This window comes from Siniperca chuatsi, linkage group LG16 (genome assembly GCF_020085105.1).
Source record: "Siniperca chuatsi isolate FFG_IHB_CAS linkage group LG16, ASM2008510v1, whole genome shotgun sequence".
Taxonomy (NCBI): domain Eukaryota; kingdom Metazoa; phylum Chordata; class Actinopteri; order Centrarchiformes; family Sinipercidae; genus Siniperca; species Siniperca chuatsi.
In genome coordinates, this window is record NC_058057.1 from 16,568,801 (window position 1) to 16,584,874 (window position 16,074).

The 16,074-nt window shown below is 38.8% G+C and overlaps 1 protein-coding gene across 1 annotated transcript; it reads left to right on the plus strand.

The window, feature by feature from the left end:
• Positions 1-254: 254 nt before the first annotated feature.
• epm2a (EPM2A glucan phosphatase, laforin) lies at positions 255-11,289 on the plus strand. Its single transcript, XM_044169392.1, has 4 exons — positions 255-1,226; positions 2,303-2,477; positions 6,155-6,399; positions 8,272-11,289. The coding sequence occupies exons 1-4, from the start codon at positions 968-970 to the stop codon at positions 8,553-8,555; spliced, it is 963 nt and encodes a 320-aa protein (XP_044025327.1). The 5' UTR covers positions 255-967; the 3' UTR covers positions 8,556-11,289.
• Positions 11,290-16,074: the final 4,785 nt, after the last annotated feature.

Below are 16,074 nucleotides of genomic sequence, written 5' to 3' on the forward strand. Positions count from 1 at the left end.
GTTTGTCACACTTAAATGTTTCAGATCATCAAACAAATTTAATTAGTCAAATATAACACAAGTAAACACAAAGTGCAGTTTTTAAATGACGGTTGTTATTATTAAGGGAAAACAAAATCCAAACCTACATGGCCCTGTGTGAAAAAGTGATTGCCCCCTAAACCTAATAACTGGTTGGGCCACCCTTAGCAGCAACAACTGCGATCAAGTGTTTGCAATAACTTGCAATGAGTCTTTTTAAAGCACTGTGGAGGAATTTTGGCCCACTCATCTTTGCAGAATTGTTGTAATTCAGCCACATTGGAGGGTTTTCGAGCATGGATGGGGGCAAACACTTTTGCACACCACTGTATGTCAACCAGCCACAGTGAACACAACAGTTGTGAGCACCACTGCACATCTATAGCCTACAGGTAAAACAGTTCGTTACTGCTTGCAATGATGAACACATCTGGACTGATGTTAACAGGCTTGAGGATGATCTGAGTTTCACTCAGTCAGTTGCCTTTTGAAAACTAGGTCTGTAGCTGATTCGTCACTAAACTGTGTCCCCAGGTTATCATTATGTTGTTTGTCGACACACGCTGGCGGGAGGAAACTGAAACGTGCGTGTGCACCAGGGTGCGAGTAGCCTGTGGTGCATGTGCATGTCCGTGTACTGTAGCGGAAAATGGAAATACTCTAGTACTCCAGGAAATACTAAATAAGTAAAACGGTATTTTTATTACACCAGTTCAGAGCGCACTCCGGTGTGGCTAATGTGTGGTCCCTGGTGATTCTGACAGAGTGGGACCTCATTGTTTCTACCCCCTCTTTTCGCAAACTACACTATCCAAAACACGATCCGATTATTTTCAGCCTACACCATACAGTCTACGGGCCACACGGACTTAATACAAGAGCTATAATATAGGCTATAATAACCCAAGCCCACCATAGTGAACGATTGAGGATATATCATTTCGTCATGGCTGCGACAATGTTAATCAGATTCGGTGTCATTCTCACTCCGGAGTCCTCGGATGTTGACGTCTTTGTTTTGGGTTCGCGTGCAGAAATGGGCCACTGGGACCCGAGCGGAGCGGTTCAGATGAAAGCCTCACAGAAGCTCCTTTCACCGCATGAACCGTGTCTATGGATCGGCGACGTGCAGCTGGCAGATCCGTTCAAAGACACTCTGTGGTTCAAGTTCGTCAAAAGAGTCGCAGGCACTTATATCTGGGAAGGTATACATCAGTACTGTGATGTTGTGCATCAGATTTAGCCGCGTGCATAAATATGTTGGTTTTGAGACGTCACACAGATTCATATTTAATTCCCATCGAAGGTAACGTTTCAGTCAAAGTAAGAAAACAACTCCGCCATATTTGGTTATTATTGTGTAATGTATCCTTACCGCCACATGATGGCAGTAAAGTGACACTTGACATTTACTAAATGCACACTGCCTCATGGTTTCCAGTGCATCTGTATACTTAAATAGAAATGTGTTTTTATCAGTGGTAGAAGAAGTACTGAGCCTTTTTGGTAAAAGCAGCAATTCCACATTGTAAAAAATATTACATTAAGTCAAAGCATTCAAACGTATACTTAGGCCCTAAGTATATTTTATGTATAACTTAAGAGTACAAAAGTATTAACTGCAAAATGTAGTTAAAATAGCAACAGTAAAATGACTCAGAATGCAAAATGGCCCCTTCCAGAGTCTTATTATTTATTATTACATTACTGGATTATTATTATTGATGCATTCAAATGTAAGCAGCATTTTAATGTAGCTGGTTGAGGTGGAGCTTTTTAACTATTTAAATACTGTTGGGTTGTTTATAACAATGCATCTAATTTTATTAACTGATCATATGATTTCTATTTAATTAAAATCTGCAAAGTAACTATTTACTGTACCTGTCAGGTGAATGTAGTGGATTAAAAAGGGCAATATTTCCCCTTTTTTGGATATTTTTTGGGGTGTGAAAGTATTAAGTAGCAGCAAGTGGAAATACTCAAGAAGTAAATGTACTTTGTTTCTCTCCACCACTTATTGTTATTATTAGAAGAGATCAGTTTTCCCCTCTGTATTTAAAACTTAAACAAACTTAAACTTAAACTTGTTTTCCTTTTTAAAGCAACATAGTTTATTTTGTCCCTCAAAGAAAAGTATTTTGTATTTGTTTAGGAAAGAAATCTTAAAAAAAAAAACAAAAAAAAAACACACATCTTTATGAGTACTCTGTGTCCCAGAGCATCCTCAAATGGGTATTTGATCACTAACCTGCAGAAAGATTGTCTTATTTGTCACCAGGTAGTGGTCCAAGCCATGACAGATGCTGTTCATATGACGAGAGGAACATGGTGGATGGAGTGTACTGCCACCCAATTGGTCACTGGATAGAGGAAACAGGACACACAGATGAGATGAAACACACCACCAACTTTTACTTCAGTGTGGCTGGTCATAAGACCATACATTTCTCCAGGTAATACAGTACAATAAAAGCTGTCTGCATGATGTATGCAAATGCTGTGTCTACATTTCATGAAGCAAGTAAAATATGTCACAGTTTCGACTAAAGGATTTTAGAAATCATAGCGTCAGTAAGTTGGCAGCCTGACTTTAGACTGTTAAAGGTGGGAAACATGGTTGGCATTATACGGAAAGGCAGTCCTGTAACCTGAATACAAACTGTACTTTAGCAAGATACCTGCCACCCACCCTGGGTGGGCCAGTTAAGTATTAAAACAGGGAAAAATGGCAGACTTTTTTTTATTTTTGATCAAATATTTTTATTGTTTTCAAACCCCTCATCTGGTTTAATGAAACATGACACCCCGTAGAATCCTGCATTTTCTCTGTAGTTCAGTTTAGAGTGGGAAGGTGAATAGTTATTGTTCAAACTGTTGAAATATTGTATATTTATGAACAATGAAATGCCGTTAGGTGACTGTGCCCGGCCAAGAAAAAGTCATAACATAACCCCCTGTAAAACCCCAACTTGTCGTTTTTACACTTTGGCTTTTGTATGGATTAAACAAACAAGATATAACTTGTTAATTAGTGAACTTTACAGGTACTGGTAGGTGGATTTTGTTAGCCTTGGACAGAGCCAGGCTCGCTGTTTCCCCTTTGTATCTTTATGCTAAGCTAAGCTAACTGGGTACTGAAGGTAGTTTCATATTTACTGTGCAGACATGAGAGTGGTGTAGATTTTCTTAACTAACTCTCAGCAAGTAAGCAAATAAAACATATTTTCCACAATGTTGATCTATTCCATTCAGTCATTTGGACATTCATATATTCTTTACATCTCACATCTGCAGTTTTCAATGACAAATAAGCCCTGAACCAGCAGAGTGCCAAAGTACTCTTCTTGTAGCCTATAGTAAATACAAAAAGAGATCCATCATTCTCCCCCTACTGTAATGAAATGTGATGCTTGTTGAACGTGTTCTGCCTTTGTGAAGTGAAATCTGATGTGAGTACTGTACCACATTTAATAATACTAATAATTTACGAGGTGCCCTGAGGCCAATACATTTCCTTCTCTGTTATCTTCCTTACAGTTTTCAAACATAGCCAATCTTTGGTAAAGGTTTGTGTATTAATCTATATTCTCAATGTAAATTCTGCTCCGTCCTGATATTACATCTGTCAGAGAAAATTCTTCCTTCAGTGTCCTGCAAAGAGGGCAGGGCACACTGCCCTTTCTTGATGGAAGTTATAAGAGTTAAGAACTCCTCCCTCTCTTACAGGGCAGACAAAGCCTCAGTCACCCTCTTATGCCTGTTCACTCCTTTGTTTTTTAACCTTGCTCTCTCCCATTTAGTTATAGTTGCTGTCTGTCACTTGAAAATGATTGTCCTTTCAAAAAGTAGACCACTAGCAGTTGTTTTTATCACCTCCTTAACCTTGTTGGTGATCTCAGTGGAGAGGAGAGGGCATCAGTCAGAATTCGCTTTTTATTTTCAGAATTCTCTTTTATTTTCAAGGCAGTTTGTACAGTAATTGATTGATAGTTACTCAGTGTCAGTGGAAGCACTTTTCATTGTCCCCCTTGACATTAGTTTTTTGTTTTTTAAATCTCTGTCCTGCTCACAAGTCTATTAGGAAGAAATATTGAGTTGTTTGTGTCAGCTCACAACATCTCAATGACAGGTTTGGCTAAATTCAGTCAGTTACATCTTCCAGTCAAAATAGAGCTGAACATTTATCACAGAGGGATCCTTAACAGTTACTCTGTTGTTTCATTATTTATCACAAATAAATGTAAATGAATCTGTCAAAGAAATTGCTGAAAGTCACTAGTTTGCACTGTTACCCTTAACACCGTTAATCTGTCTGGCACTGATTCTACAAGTTTTTGTAGGTTTTGAAAATCCAGCACTATTTCAGCACGCTTTGTGTGTGTCATGATGAGTGTGTGTTTTGCCTTTTTCCCCTTTTAAATGTTCCCAGAAATGTACATTTGGGAAAGCAAACACTCCTTGCTCTTCCTTGGATACCAGATTAGGATTCTTGTCCTGCTAAGACTGAATCCGTTGCTGCAGTTTTTAGCCACGCTAGCGGCGTGGCTCTAAAGATCAGTCAGTCCACTTTGGTCCAGACTGAAATATCTCAACAACTTTTACATGGATTGGTTTCAAATTTTATACAAACATTCACGGTACCCAGAGGACAAACCCAACTGACTTTGATGATCCCCTGATTTTTCCTCTAGAGCCACCATGAGAATGTCATTTGTGTTTTTTTGTGAAATTAATCTACAACTATCGGGTGGATTGCCATGAATTTACAGATATCCATGATGCCCACAGGATAAATGCCTGTCTTTGGTCATCCACTGGGTAAAAAAACAGTCCACCACCACATTTGACTGTTTTATACTCTGTTACACTACCCTCTGATGTGCCTGCCTCACACACACATCTGTGACATAACCTTTAGGAGAACTAGATGTAATTTGCTGAATAACTGGGGTTAGCTGCGACAAATATAATTCAATTTGATGGTTCGGAGGATGCATGTTCCTGTTTGACTGAATCTGTATATTGGGCTTAAATTGATGAGTCACACACACAACATCCAGCATACACTCAACCTACCCATGCATGCCTTCCTCTTGCCATGGTATACCAGGCACAGCAGAAATTAGCCCGGGACCCCTGAGGCAGTGAGCACATAACTTGCATAAGAATGAGCAGGCTTGGCTGGTGCCATCAGGTTTTAATTTGTGTCCGAAGACCTTACAAGGCTTATGTCAAGGACCTGTGTTCAGTAGGAAGCACTGTGCCCTTGTATCTTGCCTATTAATAGCTTTTTAAATTAGTCTTTCAGACCTTGCATCCGTGTAGCCCCAAGTATCATACACACTCACCTCTGCAGTAGCTCATTATATGATTCAAAGAGACTTTACCTCACTGTCTAGCAGGTGCCTCGTCTCTCATGCTCATATTCAGAGGAGAAGAGGACTAAGGGCTATATAGCCATTTTTGTAATGAGTTTTTATTACTCTTGAACTCAACAAGTGCAGTATTTCAGCATGTTGAAATATTTGTTTTTTTCTAAAATCAACCACTACTCAAGACTAAAACAGACATCTAGACAAGAACTAAATGAAAACAAGACATTTCTCATATTTTAATTTTACTGTAATAGATTGACATAGTCAAACTGTGACTAATACAAGATATATAAGAAAATTTTTACACAACTTGTACAGTTCATTTTCAGTTTTATATTGTTCATATTGGCAGTCTGAAGAAAAAACAGGTTTATAATTCTTCAGTGGCAAAGAAGCACAGTTGATTCACTGACGACAAAGCCGTTTTGCTGGGATTTTTATGGAAACCCCACCGAGACTTTCACTACAGTGTCAATCTGGGAAAACATTACAGATTAACAGCATCCTTCCTTCTATGTGTCACCTCCCGTAGTTGTTGACTTTATGCATGCTAATAAGCACTAAATGGAGTCTGCCTCAGACCATAGTGGTCAGGCAGAAAATTAGAGGGACAAGAGGTCAATAAAACATCACTGCTATGAGGGAGAGAGGGAGGTAGGAGAAAGAAACAGAGCGAGAGATGAGTATGTTCAGCATATAATAATGACGTAAATATACAAATACAAGATTAATGCATTCCTGTTTATTGCCCCCAGGGTGCTGCCACGTGTTTGGCTGGGCAGCTGCCCTCGACAGGTGGAACATGTGACTATAAAGATGAAGCATGAATTGGGCATCACTGCAGTGATGAACTTCCAGACAGAGTGGGATGTGGTGAACAACTCCAATGGCTGCAGGCGCAATGCTGAGGAAGCCATGACCCCAGAGACCATGATGCATTTGTACAAAGACTGTGGCCTGGTGTATGTGTGGATACCCACACCTGACATGAGCACTGAGGGTAAGGAGAATTTTGTGGACATACAAGAATAAATTCAGTAATAATAATAGTATTTAGTTAAGTCCGGGTGAGAGGACAGACAGCTTAGAGCTGTTAGGAACACAACGTGTTCCTCAAAGACACTTTGGCAGTGCATACACAGTACAGTAATGACTCTGGGTAATCCGGCTGAAAAGCTCTAAATGTACTCACTATGCCAACCTTCGTTGCGCTGTGTACTTTCACCTTAGAAAGCTAATTGAAGATTCCATTGAAATATTTCAAAAGGTCAGAAAATCTGCGAGGATGAATGCTTTTAGTAAGATTTAGTAAGATGAATGCAAGATATAAGCATCAAAAGGACCTGTGATTGCTGAAATTACAGCAAACCATGACCAAAAATCACCTTCCAAGGTTTCCTTTAACCAGTATGTTAAGTATTAATTATAAAGTATCTCATGTGTAGGCACAAAATAAGTGCTATTTATGCTTCCACAGTGATTTTAAGCAAAGTATTATTTAACTATTATTGCACCAAAGTGCAAACAAAATTACCCGAGATAGTCTTTGGTGTCTTCACATTCTGAGCAAGTCCTCAGAAGTATGTATGTAGTAATCCTACTACATGATCGATACTTAGACAGGAAGTTTATTCCTGACAGCATGATATTTTGCTCTTGAATCCAGCAAAGGATTGTCATAAATGTACATTTTAAGTATGCATGGGTATGCCTTGAGGCAAATGACTGCTGACAGCCCTTTAGGTTATATTTTCTTCTCCAAAGGTGAAGAAGTAGCAAAGTAGTTAATATTCAAGTTAATCATACAAGTCACACTATGTTAAAAGGAAAATTGAGAACCAATTCCATGAAAAGACCAAAACCATCAATGAATTGATCCTACTAACAAGTGCAATCATCGTATTTCCTCTGTGCCATAGACCTTCATGGTTGACCAAAAATTATTCAATGAGCCACACTGTTACAGTAGGTGACATGTTACATGTACAGATGCTCTATTGCCAATAAAAGTTCAGTAGTAACCTTCAGGCGGGAAACACACAAGGGCAGAAAGTGAAGTGATCTGAAACAAGAGGAGAGGTGAGTAACAAAATAAAACAGGAAACACTGAATGAATGAATGACACAATGAAAACATAACATGCAGAGCAGGATGGATCAAAGTGTAGGATTTTCATGCATTTCTTGCATTTCATTTTCACACGTTTGAAACAAGGATTGATGCTCTACTAACCACTTCAGCAACAGGCCGTTAAGCTGTAGCCTACATCTCGTCCAGCATTGATGCGCAACAGAGTGCTGTGCGCATACCTACCTGCTGTTGCAAACCAATTTCATCCTGCAAATTTTGGGAGAAACCAATACCATTGGGAAAGGGGGTGTGTGACTTTTTGAGGTATGAGCTATGACATAATTAGAAGAATACGTGTGACTAATAATATAAAATGATCAGAACTTACATAAATATTAGTAATAAAATAAGACGGTGTAGTCCCTCATTCGTCCAGGAGTGTTCTATCGTAGAAAAGGTTTCAGTCGTAGTCATCTGGACACTGTTTTCAGAATCAAGATGTTTCGGCTCCCATCCGGAAGTCATTCTCAATGATTGAGAATAACTTCATTCATTCTCATTCATTCATTCTCAATAATTGAGAATGACTTCCGGATGGGAGCCGAAACGTCTTGATTCTGAAAACAGTGTCCAGATGACTACGACTGAAACCTTTTCTACATTAGTAATAAAATATATATATAAAAAAAACAGATATCATAAATCTGGTGGGGGACGAGCGCCCTACCCTTGAATGGGCATGACGCTTCTATCGCCACCCTTTTCTTTTAAGTGTATTCTGTGTTATTGTCTTCCTCTGCAGGTCGGATCAGGATGCTTCCCCAGGCTGTATTTTTGCTTCATGGTCTCTTGGAGAATGGTCACACTGTCTATGTTCACTGTAACGCTGGAGTAGGCAGGTCGACAGCAGCTGTGTGCGGCCTGTTTATGTATGTGCTCGGCTGGAGCCTGAGGAAGGTGCAGTACTTTGTTGCAGCCAGGAGGCCGGCGGTGTACATAGATGAGGAGGCTTTAGTCCAGGCTCAGGCAGACTTCATCCAGAAGTTTGGACAACTACAATCATCCATCTCTTACCCAGACACATGAGAGTTGAGTGTCCTTACACTGAAGTCTTCAAATTTGAAACAGAACTTACAGTTATGGAAAGCTCCACTGGACTGGACTTTCAAACTAAAATGATTCCTGACATGTAAAAAAAAACATACTGTATAGTCAGCATGAAAGGTGCCAGAAGGTGAAATAACCTATCGCAAGAAAATTGACTTCTTTCCACTTAAATCTAATGTATGTAAATGACCCACTTCAGCTGAGTGGCTTTCAAAATCTGGTTGATCCCGAAGTGTCTAGAAAGAGTTCTGCTGGCTGCCAGCATAGATGTTGCAAGCAATTAACCCTACTGTGATGTGTTAGCTTTTAACTTCAGGAATTACTCTGCCATTTAGCACATACAGTTGCAAATTGTGCACTTGGATAGCTGAGGACACTATTAATAGTTTTCAGTAAATGTTTGCAGGGTTGTTTGGAAAGGCCTTTTCTTTTAGCCTTTTTTTTAATAATCAATCAATAGAGTTGACATTTTCAGAAGGCAACTTTTAGCTGATGTGTTGAACAGTAATGAATGAGAGGAACACACAGCAACACAAACAAATATCACTATATTAAATAGTGATATTTGTTTGTTCCCAAGCAGGTTCCACAGTTGCTACTGCATGGTTGTGTATCAATTTTATTTCAGGTGCGAAATATTTCTTTTTTTTTTCTTTTTTCGGAGGGAGGGAGTCTTAAGGCTTTATGATAATGGCATTCCTTGCCAAAGCAACAAATTAATTCCTAAAATGAAAATAACGACAATGCCTCTCCCTTTATGTCAGAGAGGTATTCAGCTCCCAGACATCGAAGAATACAGCTCCGCCCCATCTCTCTCAGAGAGCTTGATAGCATTTCATCTTTATTTATTTATCCGACAGATTCTATTCCGACCCTTATCCTAAATAACGAAAACATCCCTGACAGACTGTTTTAATGCATACATAATAAGATATTATTGGAATACTGTTTGTTGTCAATTTTGAACTCCTGCCTAGACTATTGAGGATATATTGCTTTTTTATGATACAGTGTTTTTGTTACCTGTCCCCGATTTAAGAAAGTTAGTGGATTAGAATGGAGGAAAGATTTTTTTCCTCAAGCACAAGTCATATACCTTCTCATTACTTTTCACTGAGTCTCTTCTGAAAACAGAACCTTATGAGGGTGTCAGTGGGGATGGGTGGGTGGATTGAACCATGCACATGTGCTAGTAGAAGCAAATCATCGTGGATTTCCAAAAAGTAAAAGAAATGGGGAAAGAATTATGAAATATCCCTCTGCTCCTTCTTTTACGGACACATTCATTCTGCTGATTTAAAGCATCACAGACCCATTCTTTAAATTTGCTTCTGCAGTACACCTTCTCTTTTATCCTATAATGGATCCATCAACTGAGACAGAGACAGTTTTTGTTCTTTCCTGTAAAATGAAAAAAAAAATTAAGAGGACCAACCTTTTAGGGTGAAAATCACAGTGTATGGTTCAATCATACCATCTAAGCAGAGGGGCTTGGTGATGATAATACATTTATATGAAAGTTGGACAGCAAAACTTATTCTAGCAGTATTTGAATATTTCCAATGTCCTGTCATTCATGCCCAACGGTGAGGATTATACTTTAACAAAGAAATTCTTAGTATAGTCCTCAGTATGCATGTCCTGTATATAAAGTACCAAAATGAACAACATAACCTTGTATTGGTCCAAAGAATGCAGTTCTGAATCTTATTTCAATTCCTTGTCAACTTACATGTAGCTTATAAAACATTAGAAACACACAACATAGACTGACCTGCTGAATGAGATTAAAGATATAATAACTTAATGATTTCAGCCATTAAAACTGCTTCAGTTATGTTGGGGATATTAATCATAGCTGGGCTGTTAAGGATACCCCTGCAGCCAGAGCAAGGTAGGCAGGTGGGTGGAGGGGCTTATATTAAAACTAGTTGGACGGATATTTAGTGTATTTTAACAGGTAATATTGATTTTTTTCCACACATGCTACGCTGTTTCAAATGCTCTGCGTCAGTGTCTGTTTCAGGTGGAAAATTCAAATCAGTACAAGTTCATGAAAATGCCACAGCCTGATATCAGCACAGAGACACCAGTGAAGATGAAAACAAAATACCAGAGCTGTTCCCAGGATTCACTGCCAAGCTTCCTAAATAACATCTACAGAATGTCTGAAATGTAAATCTCGCCAGCCGTAAAGATTGTATCCCGTCATTGTTAGGAGTGGGAAGAATGTCCGTCAGTGTATCAAAGACAGCAAGTAGCCCAGACAGCCCCTGCCTCCCTGGTAGCCTCAGAATCAACACTTTGGATAGCAGCTGTGACGCACAGGTGCAAAATGTTATAAAAGATGTACAGGCAACCCGGGAGGATGCGATAGACTGTAGGCTGATCCAATGATTGTCACGCCACTGCTGGAAAATAAAATCACAAGGGAAAAGAGTGGGTCCCTATCATCATAAAAATATGTACTCTCCATTTGCTCCTGTGTTAGAAATAATTATTGTATATGATAACTATACTTGGGTTTACTTCCCAAACTGTTCAAGTCATAGCCTGATCCATGGTACTGTTGGTGTTGCTTGTATATCAGTGAGAAATATCACTTGTGCACTGCAGACACATTTCAATATGCATAAGTAATTCAACCATATAATCATGCAGTATAGTTACACTCAGACAGCAAAAGTAATACCTAATAAAGAGAATAAAGCAAGCTGAGTGGGTGCATCATGGATTTGCAATGCGGTACTGTCACATTTGCATATGAACTATAAATTACACTCAACATCTTAACAATAGAAAGTTAAGTCAATCTGTGTACAGTAGATTATTTCACTCTACATTCAAAGATAAATATTCTATATTCTATGGCTATATTTATATTCAACCGTTGCCTCATTTCATCCAACAGTTTGGTAACAAAGCTGCTTTCAGTAACAAGCCAGACACTCAGTCCACATCTTGCAAAGGCTCATTAAACGTCCCTCTGCTTTATTTTGCATATCTGTGAGATGGATGAGCAGAGCTATTTAAAGTCAATAAGGCACACTCACAAGGAGACATTATTTGTTTACTTTCTGTATTAGATATTATTATCTAAACATAGCCAGCCAGTCTATTTCGGCTTTGGAGAGTGAATTGTGTTTTGTCCAATAAGCCCTTGGTCCTCTAAGACCATGATATTTTGAACATGAACTCTGCCCTTTTAAACATTTACCATTCGTCTTCCATGCAGTTCCATTAGCTTGACCAGTCTACACTGGGCATTCATCAATTATAGAGAGGTAGAGCCTTTTCACCTGCACAGACAATCCCACAAGTCACACAAACAAAGAGCCACAAATGATTTATATTCATCACATCAGTCTAGGCACCCCTGGTCAATTTACTTAATAGATCCAGCCATACCATTTGCATGGTCTGGGCTCACTATGTGCTTAAGAAAAATCCAGCAATGAAGACATTGCTCTTGACTTTGGTCTCAGGCAGAACTCCAGCCACCCTGGCAGGTACTGACTGTAGAAGGCAAAGTGAAGAGATGCGGTTTGACCAAATAGCTCCAAGCTTATTCTGCCATGTATGGTTCAGTAGCTTGCATCAGCAGCCAGATGACAGGAGGGAGGTTTATCTATGCAGTTCAAAAACGTTGTGCAATATGAACAGGAATAAGTAATGTCAGACAGTTGAAAATACAGTAAAAAATGGTACAGTAATAAATCCAGAAGGTGCAGTGTAACATTGTTAAATAATAAATAAGATGCAAGATGTAGACTGACTATGTGAGGCTGGATAGCAATTTTATTATGCCATGCCAAAATTCAGCATGTTTTCCTCCAGACACACCAGAGACAAGACTTGATGACATGAATTCTGTGTAGTTTCGGACAGCAGCATTTTCCAACAGGTTTTGCTTGTTGGAAAATGGTGACGATTCTCCACACTTCACCTCCACTGTAGTAGTTCAGAAGAATGCCTCTTGCAGATGCAATTTTTCATAGAAAGATACAGTGAGATTTGTTGGAGTGTCAAGCAACTTAATTTTATCAATGTGATCCTAGCTGACCCCATGATGTGGTGATAGCAACCTTCAAAAAGTCTGGTGGAAAAGTTATGACAAAGGTCCTTCAAAGCAATAAGAGACCTCAGCATTTTGTTAGCTGGGTAGTTTCACTTCTGTTGATATATAAAGATTTGAAAGCAGTAACTAAAAGTACAGAGTCAAGGAGAGAGAGAGTCGTCAAAACATCCACCAGAGCCAATTGGGGGGATTATCCAAGCAGCCAACATCTGCTAAGCTGGTCCATTGGCCAACTGAACTTTAATGCATTATTTGCAGTCTGAGTCATTCCACAAACAGCTAGTGGCAGTGCCCTACTGATATTCAATAATATCCAGCCTTTGTCCCTGGGGGACCATAACAATGACTGGGCTGATATATGCAGACTTGATATTTCTCATGCAGACTGTGTGAATACAATCTGAAAATATTGTTTATTGCTGTAACACATATACTGTGCACCCAATTAATTTCCCAATCACTTGGTGGGCTTTTGCCTTTACCCAGGGTGCACTTTATATCCTTTTTATCAAGAATTTTATTGAGATTTTATGGACACTACGCCGCCCTTTCCATTATGCTTTGCAAAACTGTAAAATAGGTGGGCAAATAGGCAATTTGCTTGTCACACATTACCTTTTCTCATTCTTATATCTAAACTTTTACTTATTAGTGATTCAGTCAGTATATGCATATAACAGGTGTTATAATATTAAAATAATAATATAAAATATTCTCTAAGGATAAAGGTTTGCTTAGCTGGATTTTAAAAAGCTTTGGCTGATAGAGTCAATATTTGTGAATCTTGTGTGCGACTAATCTTGATTCTCATTACATGCATGTCTGAAGTTATTTAAAGTAATGGCACCAGACTGTTGTTCACTGTTGCTGGACTGCAAAGAGATCTTTTAATTTCAAGACATAACTCCATGCAATATAGATGATTGTTGGTGGTTGAAATGATTGCCTCCATTTATGATACTCAAACACTGCACTCAATTTAAGCACATTACTGTTCATCAGAGAGAAAGGAAGAGTGGTGGGTGAGGGAAAATGAGAAATGGATGAAGTAAGTAATTTGCTTTGACAAGCCCCCACCACAGCCAGTCACTGTGCAACTGTTCTAACTGGCTTCCTGTAAAATCCATTCTTGCTGTCAATACCTCTGTTGTTCTCTCCATCTTCCACAATGCCACTGCCATTCATCAGTGTCAGCAGAACAGATTCTGATATGAACAAGGGAGGGGGATACAAAGCTGTTGTGCCATAGTGAATAAAAGAGGTGTGTGTAAGTGTTGTGTGTTGTGCACAATCCCTGATCATAATACTGATGTCTTTATATATACTCTGTCATGACATGGTACTACAGTCTGTCAAATTCTGCCTATATGGTCTGTATGGTTAGGATGGCCTTTATCATGTTCAGCACAGACTGACAACACTTCACAGTTAGACGCAAGGTTCAATGACCTTGGACTTGGGTAACAGAGATATATCCCAAATCAATAAATCCCATCTGTTACCTGGGGCTCTGCTCTGGGTCTGTGCACACAGTCCTGTCTGGGCTCTGTTTTTCATTCTCTTTCTACATCTAATTTCTCAAATAAGAAATTAAGCAAAGATCTTGAGTTACGTAGAGGATGAAGGAAACATTTCAATAGCCGCTGTATGACTTATTTTTGGTTAGTTAAGATCTCACTGATTGTTAGCTGGAAACTAGTCACAAATTAACTGATTATACTCTAATTGATTCAATCTGTATTTGTTAACAATATTAGTTCCCCACAAAAAGCTATAGAAGAATTATCTAAGTCTATTGAATTCTGTTTAAGGTTATCAAAGGTTTAATAGCTCCTGTTTTTTCTTTTTACAAAGACAAATGGAGCATTATAACAGTGGTTCTGTATATTTTGGCCTATTAACAACAAACTTCTACTTGCGGTCCATGACAGCAAAAATTTTGATGGCTTTATACTATTGATGAAGTTGTTTTATTGTTGCGGGCAAGAATCATTTTCTTGTTCTTCTTGTCTTTAGTAGTGCATTAAAGCACACTCCAACAAATTCCAAACTGAATGGACATATGGCAGGTCCTCAAATTGAGTGGGTTCAGGCTTTGATTTTTTAACTAATATCATACCTTCATTGCTTTTTGGTGTTCTAATCAAACTAAAAGGCTTTTGATTAGAATATTAATCAAAATGGGGACCCCTGAAAATATTTTTTCCCGAATGATTTGTGATGCTGCTTGCTTTTTTTTCTGTGCTGCACTGCAGATTTACAGCATAATAAATCTGACTCAGATTGCCCAAGATAGTATCATTAACTGTTGGTGGTCACATTCAAAACGGTTTGTCACTTCGTCTGATTCTGGAGGTGGATAGGCATGTTTGACAGTTTGACAAAACAATCACTCAGTTGTCTGTGCTCTCCAAATCATGTCAAATGCTTTTTTCTTTCAGCTCATTTTTGTAAATCCTCCCCTGATCCACTAATCCATCTTAATGTATGGTTTTGTAGTAAACAAGAGCTGTGAAATGTGAAGAAAGAAAAGAGATCTCTCCGTCTGAAATGTATGTGTGCTGTTTGTGAGTGTCTGTATAAACTATTCTTATTTATCATCCTGATAAACTAAACAAGACTGGACAGGTATACATTACTTTGTGAAAGGAGCCCGTTTGAACCCGTTTTAGCACGTAATTAAGCCGGCTAGCCTTCAGAGAAAGATGATAGAGATTGTGTGGCCGTGCATGATAAGTGGGCCTGCCTCCCTAGTTTCTTTCCTCCTGCCTGAATCAGTGATGCCAGATGCCAAAGCTGACAGCTCAGTTAACATGGTAATCATGAGATCAATGAGTGCTAAATGATCCAGTGAAAGACACGTCCATCATTTTAGCATGACTCTGCAGGGAAAAGGCTGCCATGTGATATGTATCAGTGCTTTACTCTCAATTTTTGAACATTACCTTTCTTTGTTTATAATTGCCGTCCTCTGGCTGACAACAGAATCGCTCCTGCATAAAGATTAATTATGCTTTGACAATAAGAATTCACATCAGAATTATTAAATTTGCTTAATGCAGTATATGTACAGGACGTTGTCATGGTTTTTCTACTTTGTGTACCTCACTCACATCTTCCCTAACTTCTGTTTTTGTATTAACAACTTGGTCATTACAATATAACAGTAAATACCAACAGTTGGTACAACAAGGACAACAAGATCATTACCTTTGGGTTAGGGTTAGGGGTCATTCATATTATCTTTAGAATATAATCATCTTAATCTCTGTGCACACTTCTTCATACATCATATGTGTGAGGAAACTGAAGACTTTAAAACAGAGCGCTTTACCAGATGACAGGTCTCACAAAACCATGCTCCTGAATGTCCTTGTCCAATTAATAATCCAAGAAGAGGCTGCTATTTCACAAGAGATC

Excerpts from the sequence above, each read along its gene's own strand:
- epm2a (XM_044169392.1), top strand. The coding sequence starts at position 968 with ATGGCTGCGACAATGTTAATCAGATTCGGTGTCATTCTCACTCCGGAG. Across the intron at positions 1,227-2,302 it reads AGGCACTTATATCTGGGAAG|GTAGTGGTCCAAGCCATGAC; the intron begins GTATACATCAGT and ends ATTTGTCACCAG. Across the intron at positions 6,400-8,271 it reads ACCTGACATGAGCACTGAGG|GTCGGATCAGGATGCTTCCC; the intron begins GTAAGGAGAATT and ends CTTCCTCTGCAG.